The sequence below is a fragment of the Stegodyphus dumicola genome, chromosome 6 (assembly GCF_044657685.1).
Source record: "Stegodyphus dumicola isolate Sdum_Otavi_A_Nest chromosome 6, ASM4465768v1".
Taxonomy (NCBI): Eukaryota; Metazoa; Arthropoda; class Arachnida; order Araneae; family Eresidae; genus Stegodyphus; species Stegodyphus dumicola.
In genome coordinates, this window is record NC_140773.1 from 227,976,256 (window position 1) to 227,993,332 (window position 17,077).

The 17,077-nt window shown below is 31.2% G+C and overlaps 1 protein-coding gene across 1 annotated transcript in view; it reads left to right on the forward strand.

Annotated features, from left to right (window-relative positions):
• The window catches only part of LOC118185913 (DDB1- and CUL4-associated factor 13), a 60,924-nt gene that overhangs the window by 20,019 nt on the left and 23,828 nt on the right, over positions 1-17,077 (forward strand). The window contains exons 4-6 of the mRNA XM_035355880.2: positions 4,475-4,582; positions 6,625-6,705; positions 16,012-16,167. Of these exons, the coding sequence (XP_035211771.1) occupies positions 4,475-4,582; positions 6,625-6,705; positions 16,012-16,167 (345 nt within the window). The remainder of the gene's footprint in view (positions 1-4,474; positions 4,583-6,624; positions 6,706-16,011; positions 16,168-17,077) is intronic.

Below are 17,077 nucleotides of genomic sequence, written 5' to 3' on the forward strand. Positions count from 1 at the left end.
AATAATTAAATCATTGGTCTCAACATAACTTAGTGAGCATATTTTGGTGGTGGACTGCATACTATAGCTTTTGTCATCTTCAAAATCTCATATTTAACTTTCTGTATGCATAGCATAATGTGGCTATTTTAAAGGCAACATACACCTCTTTTTTCTGTCTAGTTTAGGGTTTAGTGTCGAGTTTGTGCTATTCTCTCTCTCTTTTTTTTTTTTTTTAATGAAAACAAATCACTGTGTACATGGGGACAATAACAGTGCAAAAAACTGTGAAGTGTGTGTGTCTTGTATGAAAGAAGAGGAATGTAAAAATATAAGTGGTGTTGGATACGTTGTTGAAATGGAGGTAAAAGTAAACAAACATTTGTTACCAATGAGTTTGTGAATGCTGTCCAAAGTCAGTAACAAGTTTGTAGTTTTTGGGTGGGGTTGTGGTTAACTAGAAAGAACCAATGTTTCTTTTGTGTGCCTTTGTGGTGTAGTGTTTATCCAGCCTGCAATTACAAGATTCACATTATGGTCTGGTGTTTTACAAGATTCTTATTCATAAAATCTCAAAATTTTCTATTGTAACACCTAAAATAAAATGTAGTGAATAATTTGTCAACAGCATGATGAGCGTGACTGGTAATTGCCCCCTCTCCCATTCGTATTTTAAGTGTGAGAATTGGTGAATGTAAAGAATAAGTTGATTTGTTTTATATGTCCTTGTGCAATGGTCATCATTGATATTTGATCGCAGATCAAGTCACAAGTGATTTTTCATGATACACGGTTGATTTCTTCTGCCATTAGGAACTGATCTGAATTAAAAATTTGACTATAAGTAATTTATCTGCACTTTGATTTTGCTGATTGTGCATTCCATTTGGCTCTACAGAAACATGATTTTCAAATGAATGGCCTAAACTGTCTAAAACATAATGTTTTGGAAACATTTACAATACTGACAAAAAGATCTATAGTATCATGAATTGCTCCGAAATGCATTTTTTTTTTTTTTTTTTTTTTTAACTGAATGTTTAAAAGATTGTAAAATAGCAAAAGATCATGCAAACATTTTATGCTGCATCAATATGTGTAATAATAGAAGAAAAACTATTAGTACGATATATTCCGGGATATAAAGCTGTGTTTATACAGTGGTATAAATGTCATAGCTGGTTTAAACCAAACTTCATTGCTAGGTAACTGGACCTTGCTACATCATAAAAACTCGTTTAGGGATTTTGGCACTAAGTTCAAAATTTTCAACCTTATGCAGACTTAGTATAAGAGTCGCCCAATCAGAGAGAGCGCATGAAACCTGTTTAGTAGAAAAACAGAGTGTTTAAGTGGTAGACACATCCACGCATGCACAAATTTAGCTTTTCTAATTGGCTATGTCTTAGACCCTGTCTCACAAGTGTGAACGGATCTCCAATATTTTAAGCCTTATGACTATAAAGAAGAATCCAAATGGCATTTATAGCACCATCTGAATGAAAACTTAAGGGCAACTGGAAGGGAGGACGTAAGTAGGAATGTGGGGATCTTAATTTGTGCTTATTCGCTGATAGCTCACTGCCTAATTTTTGGTCTGAAAATATTAAATTCCTTACTAATGTACATAGATTTGCAGAAGGTAAAAATTGCAGATTTCTCAACATCACAGAGCAATTTTGCACTGCTCTCTATGAACACATCAACCTGTTTTGAATTTAAAAAATCATCAGAGAATTGCACAACTTCATTGAATATGCATTCCTATGCTGTTTACTACTAGGCAAAATCCTGTATTTCTGAAAAAAGGCAACACTTTTCTTTCATTAGCATGTAAACTTCACAGTGGCATTACATTTTATTACAAGAAAAACAACTTCACACAATGACAGGAAACAAACAACCACATGATTCTCGAATTTTAAAACTGCATACATTACACCAACGAATAATACGTGAAGAGCCATTAGTGGATTGCCAGATTATATTTTCATGAAATTCTTGTTTGCCTACTATGTCAACATAGCGATTTGCCCGGTAAATCTTGTTGAGATTGGGCGGATAATCAGAGAGTACCAGTAGGTTTCTTAAAGCTACTGATTTAAGAAACCTACTGGTTCACATGCTTTTTAGACAATGCTACTGGTTCACATGCATGTGACGCAGAGGTTGTTCACATGCTTTTTAGACAATTTTGCTTTGCTGTTAAAAAAAAAATCATCTGCTTGGAATTTTTTTTAACTTCAACTGTATTTTTTAAAGCATAAATTATCATCTACTACTTGACAGTTTTATTTTCATGCAAAATGGCACTTTCAAAGAAGCAATGGACAGAAAGAAAGCTATGTTTATGCTATTTTCAAAGAAAGTTATTCATAATTAGTTATTAAAAAATACTGTGAAAACCATGCTTTTGTGGTATCTGAAGCTATGATAGATAACATTATCAACAAGAAGAAAGGGGAAAACATCAGAGTCTCTAGCGGAAAATTGTTCCAAATGCATATCCAATGGAAAAAATGTAATGTGTCGAATGTTGCAAAGGTAAGACATTTAATTTTAAAAGAAAATATGTCAAGTAAAAGGACAGTTACAGAATCATTAAAATGCTCAGTGTCAGTTGTAAGCAAAGTGATTAATGCTAATTTGAATTTTAAAAAGGTGAAAAAACATGATGTGTCTAGTCTTTCTCTACGATATATTGCTGAATGCAAGAAAGAGGAAGGAAAAAATCTTAAAGCATGGTTTAAAGAATCTAAAGGAAGTTTTCTATTTATAAAAAAGCTATATTATTTTTATTTATAAAAAACATTTGTCTTTATAAAAGGGCAAATTAAAAATAAGGAGAGTGGAGAAAAATTTTAAGATTAGCTCTGTGTATTATGAGGGGCATATTTTATACCCAATTTTCAAATATGAAATATCTTCTCTTTACCCACAGTGACGTTTATCAGTAGAACTGCATCAAAACAAAGCAAGCAGCCACACATCAAATTCCGCTGATAATTTCTTGGGGAAAAGGATCAAGAAACTGGTTCAAAGACATACTTTTCACTTGTATCTCTACTAAATCTCTTAATATATCCCCCATGGATTTTTGTTCTTTTGGACTTTTGAAAAGCGGATTGTACAATTATTGACCTACCACCCTCTTTGGACTTTGGGTAGCTGTTCAAGAGGAATGGGATGAACTATTACTTTCGATACTACAAAAGGCTTTATTGTCTTGGAAATTATTGTTTAGAAAGACAGCGAAGAAAAAGGGTTTTCAAATAGAACATTTAAAATATGCAATGAAAATTGTCTAAAAAATGTGCAAACAAACTCTGTACAAGTGGTCATTACATCTAGAATCATAGGTAACTGAAGTTTGCATATTAAATATTGGGTGATTAAATTAGCTAATTTTGATGATGAAGTGTGATAATTATATTAAAATAAATCCATCAATCCAATTTTGCTGTAATTTGATCTCTTAACAATCACTTATAAATTTTAAAAACTTCAGTATGAAAATCGTTTGTATACACTGCAGTACAGTTGCAGGCATTATCATACTGTCATCCTGTAGACAAGCTAAGTTCCTGATATAGGACACGTGATGTGGCCGTACAATCCCGCTAGGCCGAGATGACAACATGTCTGTCCTCTTGGGCATTGGTGGCCCAGGGCTGTTGAGGTCCGCCTTGGTATTTAGTAAAGCCTGCCTACTTTCATTCATTCTGTATTCATGTGACAGTTATGGTATCCTGACCAACATGAACAGCAGTGTCTCAGAAGGATATAAAACAGTCCCGGCAGGCCACGGTCCTGCTGTGGTTGAATTCCAACACTTACTGGAGTTTCTTTCTTACATGAGGCATAACATAAATTTACACAAACAATCAACTTTCAAATGCAATTTCCAAATCTGCTTTGTTGTCTTCCCATTTATACGCAATGTAGGTGGTGTTCCGGCTTGAATAGAAATTTTTCTGTCTCGGAATGGCAACAATCCCAACTTGATTTTTAATTTGTTTTGATAGCATTGCTGATGAGATATTAAATAGATTCTAGATTAGATTAATTTGTTTAGTATTTAATAAACTTCTTTTTAAACTAGATCGAGGTAGCATACATTAGCACATGCAAGTGGCATTACTCATATCTGCTTGCTCATGCATTGAAATCATATGCCTATCCCAGCATGTAGTAAGTACCTTTTATGTAAATATAACATTTGTTGCATGCTGCCTTCATTGTGTGGTAATTTTAATGGCCAGAAATTTACTTAGAAGCTCACTTTTTAAACATCCTGTTCCATATTTATACACTAAAGATTATTTTGTATCAATGTATATAAATTGCTGTATTAAAATTAACAATTTTACCTTTTAAAATATATGGCAATTAGTGAAAAAACTTTTTATAACAGTTGCATTGTCTTTTAAAACCATTATAATATTTTTTCATTATTTCTAAATTATACTTATGTTTACATTATTCATATTTACAGGTACGAATGTGGAATGTTGCAACACAAAAGTGTGTTAATGCAGTTCAAGCTCATGATGGCATTGTACGTGGACTTTGCATGTCAACAAATGGTGACCATTTACTCACAGTAAGTCTTTGTTCAGTATTGATTTATATTGTTGTTAGTTGCAGTGTTTTGTATTTTCTCCTCTGTATGAGAAATTAGGATTATTTATATCATTTTCAAAGTAAAAGGCAGTTAAATTTTAGTTTTATTTTTAAAAACAAAACTCAAAATGAGAAGTATATGTAAGTTTATGTATGTTCACACTGTTATGCATTTTTGTTTTATAAGGGAATTAGTATTATTTATATGATTTTCAAAAAAAAAAATATTTAAAACAAAAATTGCTAAATTAATAGAAGTATGAAATGTAAAGTGTGTATACATTTACTTGTGTTCACACTGTTAAACTTCAGTAAATTTAATTTGAGGTTTAACATATTGGTGTGGACTTTGCACTTTTCCCCCCATGTATCCACTATGTGTATCATTTTAGTTATTCACTTGGGTAAAATTCAGTGTACAAAACAACAAGTACTTTATTTTTTTAATACATTTCATCCCTCACATTTACATTACTCATGGTTGCATTTTATCTCTTGTGTTTACATTATTACCACTACTCATATAATGATCATGACACTACTTGATGGTGAATTTAACAAATTGCTAACATTCAAACATCCTGACTAAATTGTCCTTGATTTTATTTTACAGTTAATTTTAATGAAAATGATCATTTACTAATTCACTGCATAATGGAGTTTTGAACATTATGCAATGCACTGTTTAATGCAGTATCAGTGATATATTGAAACCTTCCCTTGATAAAGAAACTAATCACTGTCATTGTTGTTTTCATCATCATCCCGCTATGTCTCTAATTTAATTTTCTTTTAGAGTTCTTTTATTCCTTCTTGGCTTGTTCTTCCAGCTCCTTCCCCAGCCTTTCTTTGGGCATGTAGCAGCTAAAGAATATAAAACAATATATTTTTTTCCAGCTACTTCAACATTCTTTTCTGCCTCAAAAGCTTCAGTTGCATCTTTTTTCTGTGTGTTGCTTATGGTAGCGTTTTAATGTCTAGGGGATGAATTCATTGTTATCGGATATGCCTTTGGAAAGAATTCTGCAATTCGAGAAATAATAGTATTGTCTGGAATGCAAGAGACAAATAATTTCATTAGATTATTTTTAATATATATATTTAAATAAAACTTTCCATTTCTTTGTTTTTTTAGCAGCAGACAAAACTTTGATTTTGTCTACAGTGATATCATTAGGTAAAATTCCTAGATAGATGGTTCAGACATCTCTTTCTAACACCTTTTTTTGGCCTCATCATCAAGATCCCTTCTGTGAAAGCTCTCCCCATGCAATCAGTTTTTAGAGTTTTCTCTGACTTCATTTCTTTTCTATGGGTATTTCTGCACTTTTTGTCGGTGTTTTCTCTTTTGCTTGTTCAGCACTTTTTTATAAACCTTGTTTTAACTGATCAAGTTTATTTTTCCCAGTTTCATCAATATTCTACCCACTTTGTTTTTGATTTTGTTGTTTGTTTTTTACACCTTCTTTATTTTGTGAATTTTATTTTAAAGGATTAAGTTTGCCTTTGAAATTTTTTCCTTTATTATGTGTACTTTCTTCAATGCGATCTAACCCAATGAATAGATAATCTTTTTGCATAGCCGATACACAAGGCATTGCTAATTGTTGTACACAATGTACAGTAAATCTAACAATGTTCATCCAACCAATAAATCAACTACCTGAGTCGAATCTAGATTAGTTAATGCTGTAATATCCTTTGCCTTTAAATCATCAACTTTTAAATTCACATTTGCTGCACCTGTCTCATACAGCAATTTGATTAATTTGTAGTTCTAAATTTAGAACTAAAAATTAATCAATATAAGTTTACTTACATATTCTGTATTAGAAAGTAGTAGTTTAAAAATAGTATACATGATTTATCCTAAGCAATACTCTTCATAATAGAATAACATCTATATTCTGTTTTCTGGAAAATCAAAATTTAAACAAAGCTGCAATTGCTGTTAATTTTTATTCTGTTTTAGATGTATAATTTTAGAATACTGTGCATTCATAATCAGATTCTATTTTTCAGGTTGGTGATGACAAAGTGATCAAACATTGGAGCCTGGAAGAACCAGCATTAACAGAACCTGTAGAGAGTATTATCTCTAAAGTGAGTTATAATTTACTAAACAATTCATTTCTGTGAAAGGGGAGTTTATGCTGAATATTTAGTTTTTTTTTAACAATGAAGTAATATTTTGGACACTTGTAAAGAATCTTCTGTATATTAAATGTTAAGTAGTTGATATTGCATTTTTGCAAATCCCATCATTTTTGTTAAAGAACTACATTTTTATTGATTAGTCCTGTCTTCATTGTAACAGTATTGATATACTGCAACCACTTTTAATCATTTTCAGGAGAATTTAAGTTTTGCTTGAGAAGTATTTCTTCAGAAATCAAAACTAAGAATTAAAGTATTAATTATTTTAAAGGTGAAATCAGCAAAGATAACATCCAAGTTGATGTTTGTGAAATATGTTAGGAAAAGACTGCATACAGATGGGTGAATTTTCATATTTTTGTCTTTCTTCTAACTATCTTAAAAACGATTTATGATCTAGTTCTAAATCTTAGTCAACTGTTGAGAGTCAATTAGTTTAGCAAAACTTATCTTCCCCTTAAAATATTGTATTTTCAGCTATTTATTGTTTTTGTATTCTAAAAGATTTTGATCACATATAATTAATTTATGACACTCAGAATTTAAAATAATGTGTTTTGTATTGCTATAATAAAAAAGCATTGTGTGTAAGTTTGGGAAACCGAGCTATGTATAATCCGAGTTATTTCTGTTTTTATGAATCTCTGTTGGTTCTAAAATAATTAAATGTTTTGCACTTTTCTGTTAATAGGAAGCCACTTAGCAACAAATATAAACATGGCAAAAATTCTAAATAGATATTGGAAATCCTAATGAAAGAATAACTATGCTTCATGAAAAGAATAACTAATTTATATATATTATCATTGCACAGTTGTTCACTGTGTGATATCAATTGATCACCACATTTGGCAACTGGTGCAGCATTAACAGAAAAATATCAAAATTCTTATGTAGCATTAATATAAAAAGATCAGTTTTATGTATATTTTAAAATGTTAGGTGATGTTCCTTTAAAAATTTATCTTCCAAAAAGATTTTGGTATTAATAATAGGCGAATCCCCTTAATAGCATATTTTTGTTTAATTCATTTGCCAGTTATATTAGGCTTTATAAAATTCGAACTCGAATAAATTCTATCTGCTGTTAATGAAATTATTATTATTATATTAGATCTTCAGGAGTAAACCACTTTAAACATCAGTCTTGCAGTACTAAATATTCAAGGAAAGCTAATTAAAAAAATTCCAAGCTATTGAAGTTTAAGAAGAATATATTACAAGTTAAAATAAAAAGAAATGTAAATCACCAAGAAAAGATCTTCATGAAATTAGTCTATTTCTTTGACACTTGCATGCTGACGTTATTGATGTGCGGGGACAGGATTAGAAATATGCTGTGCCAGAAAGCATTTCAATTTTCTAAGAGAATAAGAAAAGAAAGTTTTTTTAAAAAAAATGTCTAAAAAGAAAAAAAGGAGGGGAAGAAACTATTTGTATATACGTCTTCAACGAAATAACAATTAAAAAAGATGTTTTTTAAAAACATCACACTTACAAAACAGTAATTATAGGAAATTAGATTAGATTCTTTAGATACTATTAGAATGCCCCCTTCCTTTTACAGGTATACTCTTTGGCATTTATGAATATGTTAAGTTGATTCATCTTTACTTTGTAAAACAAATGTTAGAAATCTTGAAAAAATTATATCATCTTATTTGTAACATTACGCAGCATTCATAATTTTTCAAATATTTAAAAATAAATTGTCACTCATGGTTAAAATGAAATTAGAAACCCGATGAAATACTTTAGTTTGATACACCGGAACCATGTTTAAACACAGATAAAATAAAAGTACCGGAGCTTTCACAGATCTCTCTGATTTGCTATCTGGAGCTGGAATAGCTTCATCATGTTCCTCATCTTTTGTTAGTTTTCACAGGGTTGCTGCTTTCAAAATTGTGGTTCAGGTGTGTGGAATTTTGAAAGAAAGATCTCTGTTGCAACATAGTTTGGTGGTGATTTCAATCGTTCTCTAATTTTGAGGCTGTTTTTATTCTTGATTTTGGCATTGATTTCATCCTTGTCTGATTTATCTGATCTTAACAGTTTTGAGATGAATGGGTCTTGGGTAATGTCATGTTTATAACCAAATCTTTTAAACACAGAGCAGATGCATGAGGTTATTAACTGACAGGAAAAAGCTCCAATAAATTTACCATTAATATGCAAGCATCAAATAATGTATTAAATACAGTTCCAACACCATATGTTAATTCCAGATTTTATTTTTGATGTCAATGACAGTGTATACAAGAACTAGAATTAGCAACTGAGTATGGTATATACATAAGTGTGCAAAATTTAAGTAACAAATTAATTTTTCAACATGCAACCATAAAATTTTTTTAAAGGGCATATTTTTACAATTAGCACAATCAAAAGCAATCTCAGTAGAAAGGTGATGCACTTGTTAAATATCAGCACTATGATATCAAAGGATGTGTCATGCTATGCAGAACACAAGGAACCAGCACACACATTACAAGACACTTTAAAGAAAAGAAAGGAAGATGCATTTCGAGACATTCTTCTGCTAGTGAAAGTAAGATTGTATATGCAGTATGGCTACAAGAAAACATCAGGATACCTTTACATGTGGTAGACTGATTGGCAAACTTGAGAAAGGGTGGAGTTTCACATCTGTCACCAAAGAGTTTGATAAAAGTATTGTCTCACAAGCTTGCTAAGTCTTCCAAATAATAGGTGCAGCTGTAAGTCAACCAAAAACCTGCAGGCAAAAAGAGATCAGAACCAGACAGTGGAAATATTGCTCAGCAAACGTGCAGAGCAACCAGATGACAGGTGTCCTAATTTACTGTGGCCAGATGACTTCATAAAGATGGCCTATCCACCCGTTGTCCTTAATGCTACATACCATTGACAGCAATTTATCAGCAGTGTCATTCACAGCGATATAAGAAACACAGACTGGGCACCTCATCAGTGGAATCGAGTCCTCTGTAATGATTCTCATTGGCAATTGATTTGGAGAGAGGTAGGACCATGCTTTCATCCTGCTAACATTAAGGAAAGAGACTGTTTTTAATGGTCCTGGCATGCTTATGTTGGAAGGCATTATGTTGAACAAGTGGACAGAACTATATATTTTCAACAGAGGTTCACTTACTGAAGATCCTTACTGTGATGAAGTTATCCTTTCGTGCATCTTTTCTGGGATGCCATTGGTCCCAATTTTGTTTTTATGGATAACATTGCATGACCACACAGGTTTCAGGCTGTTAAGAAACTCTTAGAAAGTGATATCAGTAGAATGGATTGGCCAGTGTGCTTTCCCGATTTAAATTTCATTGAACATGCTTGAAATACGTTAGGGAGATTCCTGGCAGTACAATCTAATCCTGTGAAGAACACCAGACAACTGAAACAGATGCTTCTTAACTCACCCCAAAAACTTTTAGATTGTCTTTTGCTGAGTATTGACAGATGGTGCTGTGCAAGTGTTGTGGCTAGGAGAGGTCATATCCCTTACTAAGGCTCTTTGATTTATTGTCTTTCCTTTTGGGCAGACTGTTCCAACACCATTCTCTCAGTAAAGCCTTTTTCTGTGGATTCGATACTGTATGCGTCCTATTCATTTTTTGCTACTATACTTCCCTCACCCTTTAGGCATAACATTGTGCCTCTGTTGCATGAATTTCTTGTCTCCCAGTTGATTTTTTGTGGATTTATGACCAAAATCGTTCGCTTAAATTTTCCACACTAGTGTATTATACAGTATTGCTTTTTGACAATTAATGTTCCATTTCCAATATACTTTCAAATATTTTTATATTTTCTTATTTATACCAATTTAATAAAAAAAAATAATGGGGCTTCCAAAATTAAGATTTCTTTCTTTTTATTTTTTAGTATAGTAGAGCCCTGATAAATTTTGTATTTTATCAAGAATTTTCTCGATTTTACATCATCTTTGAGTTTTGTTTACATTTTCCCCTTTTATTTTTTTATATTTTATTGATTATTCACACATAAAGAATTAACTGAAATGCATCTGTAACCATAAGAATAACTTTATTAAATCTGTAATAATTACATGGAGACAATTACATCAGTACAAGAGTACATAACAGAGAAAGAAAACTTTTCAAGGAATCAAAAAACTGTTTGTTTTTAAAAAAATCATCAACATATTAAAGAAAAAGTGGTACTTGCTGGTTATCTGTACCCCCATTAAAAATTCATGTTGTTACCATTGGAGAACATTTGTAAAATCTTTGGAAACTAATTTTTCACCAAGCTAATGTGAAACCATTTTCAAAGTGGTTGCATACCAGGAATTCCATACAAGAGCAATTAGTCAATTAAATTTAAAAAACAAGAAACATAAGTTATAGATTACTTACCTTTCTTGAGGACAGATTATTGGAATTCTGTACTATGCTTCTTTTTTCCCTATGTACACAGTTATCTGTTTTTGCTTAAAGTACATCATATAATAGCACAAATTTGACATTTGTACAACTTGAACATGCACATTGGCCAAAACAAACATGTGCTATGCTTATACCTGGGTTGCCACTCAAATACTTTTTGATAACTATCTGGGTGACATACTGCTTTGCTTCGTGAATGCTTTTCCGCTATTTTTTAGTGGGAGTGTGGATAATCACACTCTTAGCAGTTTGGTACTTTCGTACCAAAAATGTATATCAACTAAACAGAATTATTTTGAAAATGTTTGTAATGTTTATTCTTGTAAATGAGAGAAAACCAATTATGCTATCGACAAAACCCCAAATAGTGAGGATGGCCCTCCGGCAGCCAAGTAGTAAAAGCCGCTAAACACTCGTATTTCAGTCTGGAGCTTGAGTTCCAGTGAACCCTCTGGCTGCATGGGCATTTTCGTGGGTTTTTTTTTCGTTTCTAACATAGATAGGAGACAGCTTCCTTAAAATATCCTCAACGAAGCGTCCCTTTATTTCTATGTAGTGTCAAAAGGTGAAGCACATAATAAATATAAAAAAAATTCTCAGGATTTTCCAAAATTAAATTTCTGCACTAATTCTGCCACTATATTGTATGCATGTGCAATTGAATTAACAATGCGATGATAACTATTAGAATTAAAATTTTGTTTCTATTAACCCCTAACTGCCACGGAAACATACAAGATTCATTTCCCAGTGCCACGGTTTTTCACACAGGCGCGCGTAGTTATACGATGTATTAGGGGGTAAATAAGTGCAAGTTTTACTTTCACAAAATAAAGAATAAAAGAAAAAATGAATGCACAAAATCTAATGTTTGAGTAAAAGTATAATAAAAAGATGTAAGTATAAGAAAAATGATGTTTTTATAATAAAAAAGATCTCTAAAATGGAGATTCGATCAATTTATTTTTAGACCAGTAAAGTGTAATATCAGGTTTCAGTGTTATACCTTGTGAAATCAGTATGCCTAAAAAAACATATATTTCTTTTGAACTGGTTGAATGTCACGATTCTGTTCTTGATTTTTTGTTTGCTAGGTGTTGGTTCATATACTAGTCTACAAAATAGAAAAAATATATGCGTTTTACTCAAACAACACCAGCCAATACCGCGCAGTCATTACTTTTACCGCTTTAGACACATTCCTCTCTCCAATCTCTCCCCACACTTCTCTAAAATATTTTCATATATAATTCCTTCGCATACTTTGTCAAGGTCATTGTGGTGTTGCATTCCAAAGCTTTGCGAATAATTTTACAGGTAGCAGCGCAAAGCAAATGATAGCATTTTAAAAGGGCGTTTATATACGCCCGTTGCAGTTAACGCATCGGCTGAGTAAGGCGTGTATATATGCCCGCGGCAGTTAAAAGGTTAAAAAGTATTTTCTCTCTTCTTTAGCTCCAACTTACCTTGTTTTCCATTTTTAACACCAGAAAAACCTTTAAGGGCTGTTTCCAAAGATCTGTCTGCATTCACTATCAGTAGCTTATTTGTTGATATAAACAACTAACTTCAAGTGCATTTAAGTTTGGACACGATGTTTGAAAAGTTGTGGACAAACTCTGAACATACGACTTATTTTAAAATATGCCATATGATTTTTAAATTAATTGGCCCCATAAATTCAAAACTAATATTAAAAGCATTGAAATATGCATTCAAAAGTAGGGTTTTATCTAAAGTAAAAAAAAATTGCTTAGTTTCAGGTCTTATGTGACTCAGAAAATGTTAAATAATTCTAGTTATAAAATAAATTTGCTTTTCAATCAAAATATGTTATAAATATAGTGCATTTTTGTTAAAACATTCATTTTAAAATATTTAATATATAAGGAAAAATTGTTGTTAAACCTCTGACCAAGGCAGGCCATGTATATGTTACCAGCAAAGTATGAAAAGCAGGCATTCTGTAGAATGCCTAAGCATTGTATATAATGCAGGACAATTTTTGGCAATGTCTGAAGTATGAGAATTTTTGCATACTTTTTTTAGGCATTGTATTTAATATTAGGCAATCTATAGAATGATAAATGTTCTTTAAGCAAACTATGAAAAAAAGGTTATGATAAGGGTATTATTTAAAAGGTGTTCATTCCGCAAAAATACAAATGTTATTTTAAAAAATTAATGAAAGAGTGCCATTAAAAAATTTAAAAACTGTTCAAAATATGGGAAAAAAAAGATTGTGAGATGATCTTGATACAACATAGTAAATGTGTATCTTGTATCTGGCTAAGACTGGGAATCAATAAGATCCACCTGACAACGGAAATTAAATTCAGAACCAATAAGTTTTACAACAGTTCCCTTTTTAACACCTTTTTGTTTTTTCTGACAGGGCTCACAAAGGCTACAGTTCAATATCATTACATGTAATGTTTTGGTTGAAAGTTCTTTCAACATTTTATCACATTGTCCGTGTCCAATGCTCAAATGTTGTCATGAAGTACAGGAAATAACTCAGTGTCCTTGATGTAATACTATATAGTACTTACACTTTCTTTAACAGGGTAAATGAATGTAATTTTGTTTTCCAAAAACATCACATCTTAGCAATTCAGTAGTTAATATTCTCATGGTTCCATCTTAATAATCATTTTGGCCTTTTTACATCCTTTATTAACTTCTGGTAAGTAGTTCTGATCTTCGAAATGAACTACATATGTATTTTATACTTTGCCAATTTGTCATTTGGAAAATATGTGAAATATGAATCGTTTAATGTATTGTGAATCATTCTATAGAATGCCGGATTTCAAACTTTACTGGTAACATATATATGGCCTAGACTATTTTTTGTAACATCTTTAAGAGAGTAGATATTTGTGCATCTTCAAATGTATATAGAAATTAAGGGCACAAAATAAATCCTGGTATTTTTTAGCATTAGGTAGCATTTTGGCATTAAAAAAAATGAAATGAAATATAAAAAAAAATCTGAAAGGTTTCATATTTTAAATTACATCCATAGGGACTTTTTTAACCTTTTGTGTGTTACCTTTAATTATTGAATATCATGTTCTTTGCTTTTAAAACATAAAATTCAGTTCAACAGCAATATTGCAAAATAATTTTAAAATGATACACCATAAGGTATTTCTCCCGCCTTCCTAGCATACCTTTGTGGTGTAGTGGTCTGCATGCTGGGCACGTATCCAGAGGACCGTGGTTCGATTCCCAGTGATAGCATTGCTAATTTTTCATCTCTCCTGCTTCTAAATAATCTAATGTTTCTAAAACACATCTCTGCGCACTGGAGATAAAAAGTTCCCCCCCCCCCTGTAGAGTGTTGCCATTGCTCGCTTTTAAATCGCTGAGTTTGTTAATAAAAAATTTGTTAAAGTTTTACAAAATATGAAATAGATAATAAAACAAATTCCAAATTTGGGTTTCCAGATGTCCATATTGGGTGGAAACGCACATTATTAAGAATTGGATGGCTCTAAGTACCGTTGTTTTATCACAATGCGAGAAACATACATATACGGAACCAACACAAAATGCCAAAACGAAATTAATAGCCTTTCTGGGCTAATGTCCTTTGGGCTTAAAAAAAAATCTGAAAGTTTTCATATTTTATATCGCGCCCAAAGGGGCTTTTTTCTTCAACGTTTTGTATGTCACCTTTATTTATTAAATATCATGTTCTTCGCACTTAAACTATAAAATTTCATTCAGCAGCAACATCACAAAACAATTTAAAAAAAATATATCTGCCTTAGAATTTCCGATACACAGTCTCATGCGCTGAAGATGAATTCCCCCTCCCCGGTACAGTATTGCTATTGCTTGCTTTAAAATCATTCAGTTTCTTAATCAAAAACTCCTAAATGCTTTAAAAAATATGAAATAGAAAACAAATTCCAAATTTGGGCTTCCAGATGCTCATATTTGAGTGGAGGACTATGCTATTCAGAATTTAATGTCTCTAGGTACTGTTATTTATTCGCATTGCAAAAAACATACATACATTCCTGCAAATTCTTCATTATTTAATTTTTAAATGTAATGCAGGGCTGTAATATTTGATGGCAACAATCTGAAAAGTGAACCTATATTTATAGCGAACCAACTCAAAATGACAAAATGAAATTAATAGCACTTCTGCGCAAATTGTCTCTTTGGGCTAAAAAACCTCTTTTTTTTTATGGCAGGTTTGGGAAAACTGGGGTTTCATAGCAAATCCTTGGCTGGTTGGAGGTTAAATTTGCCCATGCTGAATTCTTTTAATCAAAATTTTGTTTATTTTCATTTAAAATAAAGCATGGAGTGCAGGCATTCATATGTTATGTGTGTACAGTTCACTGGAAAATTCTGCTGTGTTATGTAACTATAAAGGTTTAGCAAACATGAATTGACATCATTAGATATTTTTATATATTATGATATATATAAAATAGCTACTAAGATGTTGAATTTTAAATCTGTGGACTCTCCTTTTTTTGGATTGTGTGGCTGCTCTTGTGTTTGTTAAATCTTTTTAAGATTCTAAATTATCTCTAATGTTAAGTGGATTTTAATTAAAAATTACTGAATTTATAAAGTTACTTTCCCTTGAATAACATGATATTAATCTTATTTTATTGAGATTTATACAAAGGGTGATAGTTTTTTTTTTTTTTTTTTTTTTATTTATTAGAAAGAGAAAGTATAAAGTGTAAATTATAAAATATATAGGATTTCTATATGTCCGAATGTAAAGCATGATTCAAGAATTTTATAATTACTGATCTTGTCCAGTTTTATGCGATTTTCATTATTCTTGTGTAACACTGTAAATTTTACTTTTTAGACTGTTTTGACAGGCATTAGTCATCATAGGAAAAAGCCATTGTATGCTACCTGTGGTGAAAAAGTTCAGATATGGGAAGGTACAAGATCTGAACCCCTAAGGTCCCTCTCATGGGGTGTTGATACGGTGAAATCAATCAAATTTAATCCTGTTGAAGTATGTGAATTTTAAAATGTTTATTACATATTTATAGGAGTCGTCTTAAGTTAAGGTTGTTTGCATCTAAAATCATGTGGAACTTTGAAAAAAGAAATGCATAATTTTCCTGATTATTGATGAATATTCCTTTTTAATAAACCCAATTTATTCCTTTTCAATTTTTATGGATGTTTTTGTTAGAACTGGGAAGATTTTTGGTAATTTCTGATAATCTGTATCTTTACGAAAAATTGCCTTGTCATTGGCAGCTTTGTGAATCAGCAAAAAATGTTTGGTGGGTTGTCTTTACAGCATCATTAACAATTATTGGGAAAAAAAGTATTTCTTAAGAAACAAAAAATTTTATGAGAAAAATCAAAACCTATATTGCGAAAATTACATTTTTTAAGTCTGTGGCTACAGTTCATTAGTGACTTTAAAAAATCTTTTTTCAAACATGTTTTTGTTTTGATTGCTAATTATTCCATGAATTAAATTCCACATATATGATATATATATGCATGGATCAGCTATTGTTATATATACGTTAAAAAAATATACGAAAATTAAAGCAATTCTTCCAAATGTTGAAACTGGTAATAGAAAAAATCAGAAATTATCATATTTTCTTTGAAATCTTAAAAAAAATAAATAAATAAATAAATAAATAAAATGGTGTGAGCTTTTCTTTATATTAAAGTAGTGAACAATACCATCGCTTTAAATTATTTGGATAAAGTTACTTTTAAGAAAATAATTATTAATCATTGTATTTAAGATTATGCAGCAGATCATGAATTTTTTAAATATTTGAATTTTATCAAACCAGAAAATTTTTGTTTTAAGAGTAATTTTCTATGTGCTGTACTGTTTATGTTTCTTGTATCATTAATCTCTCATATGAGCTGTGTATGTTGCTCCTGCCTAA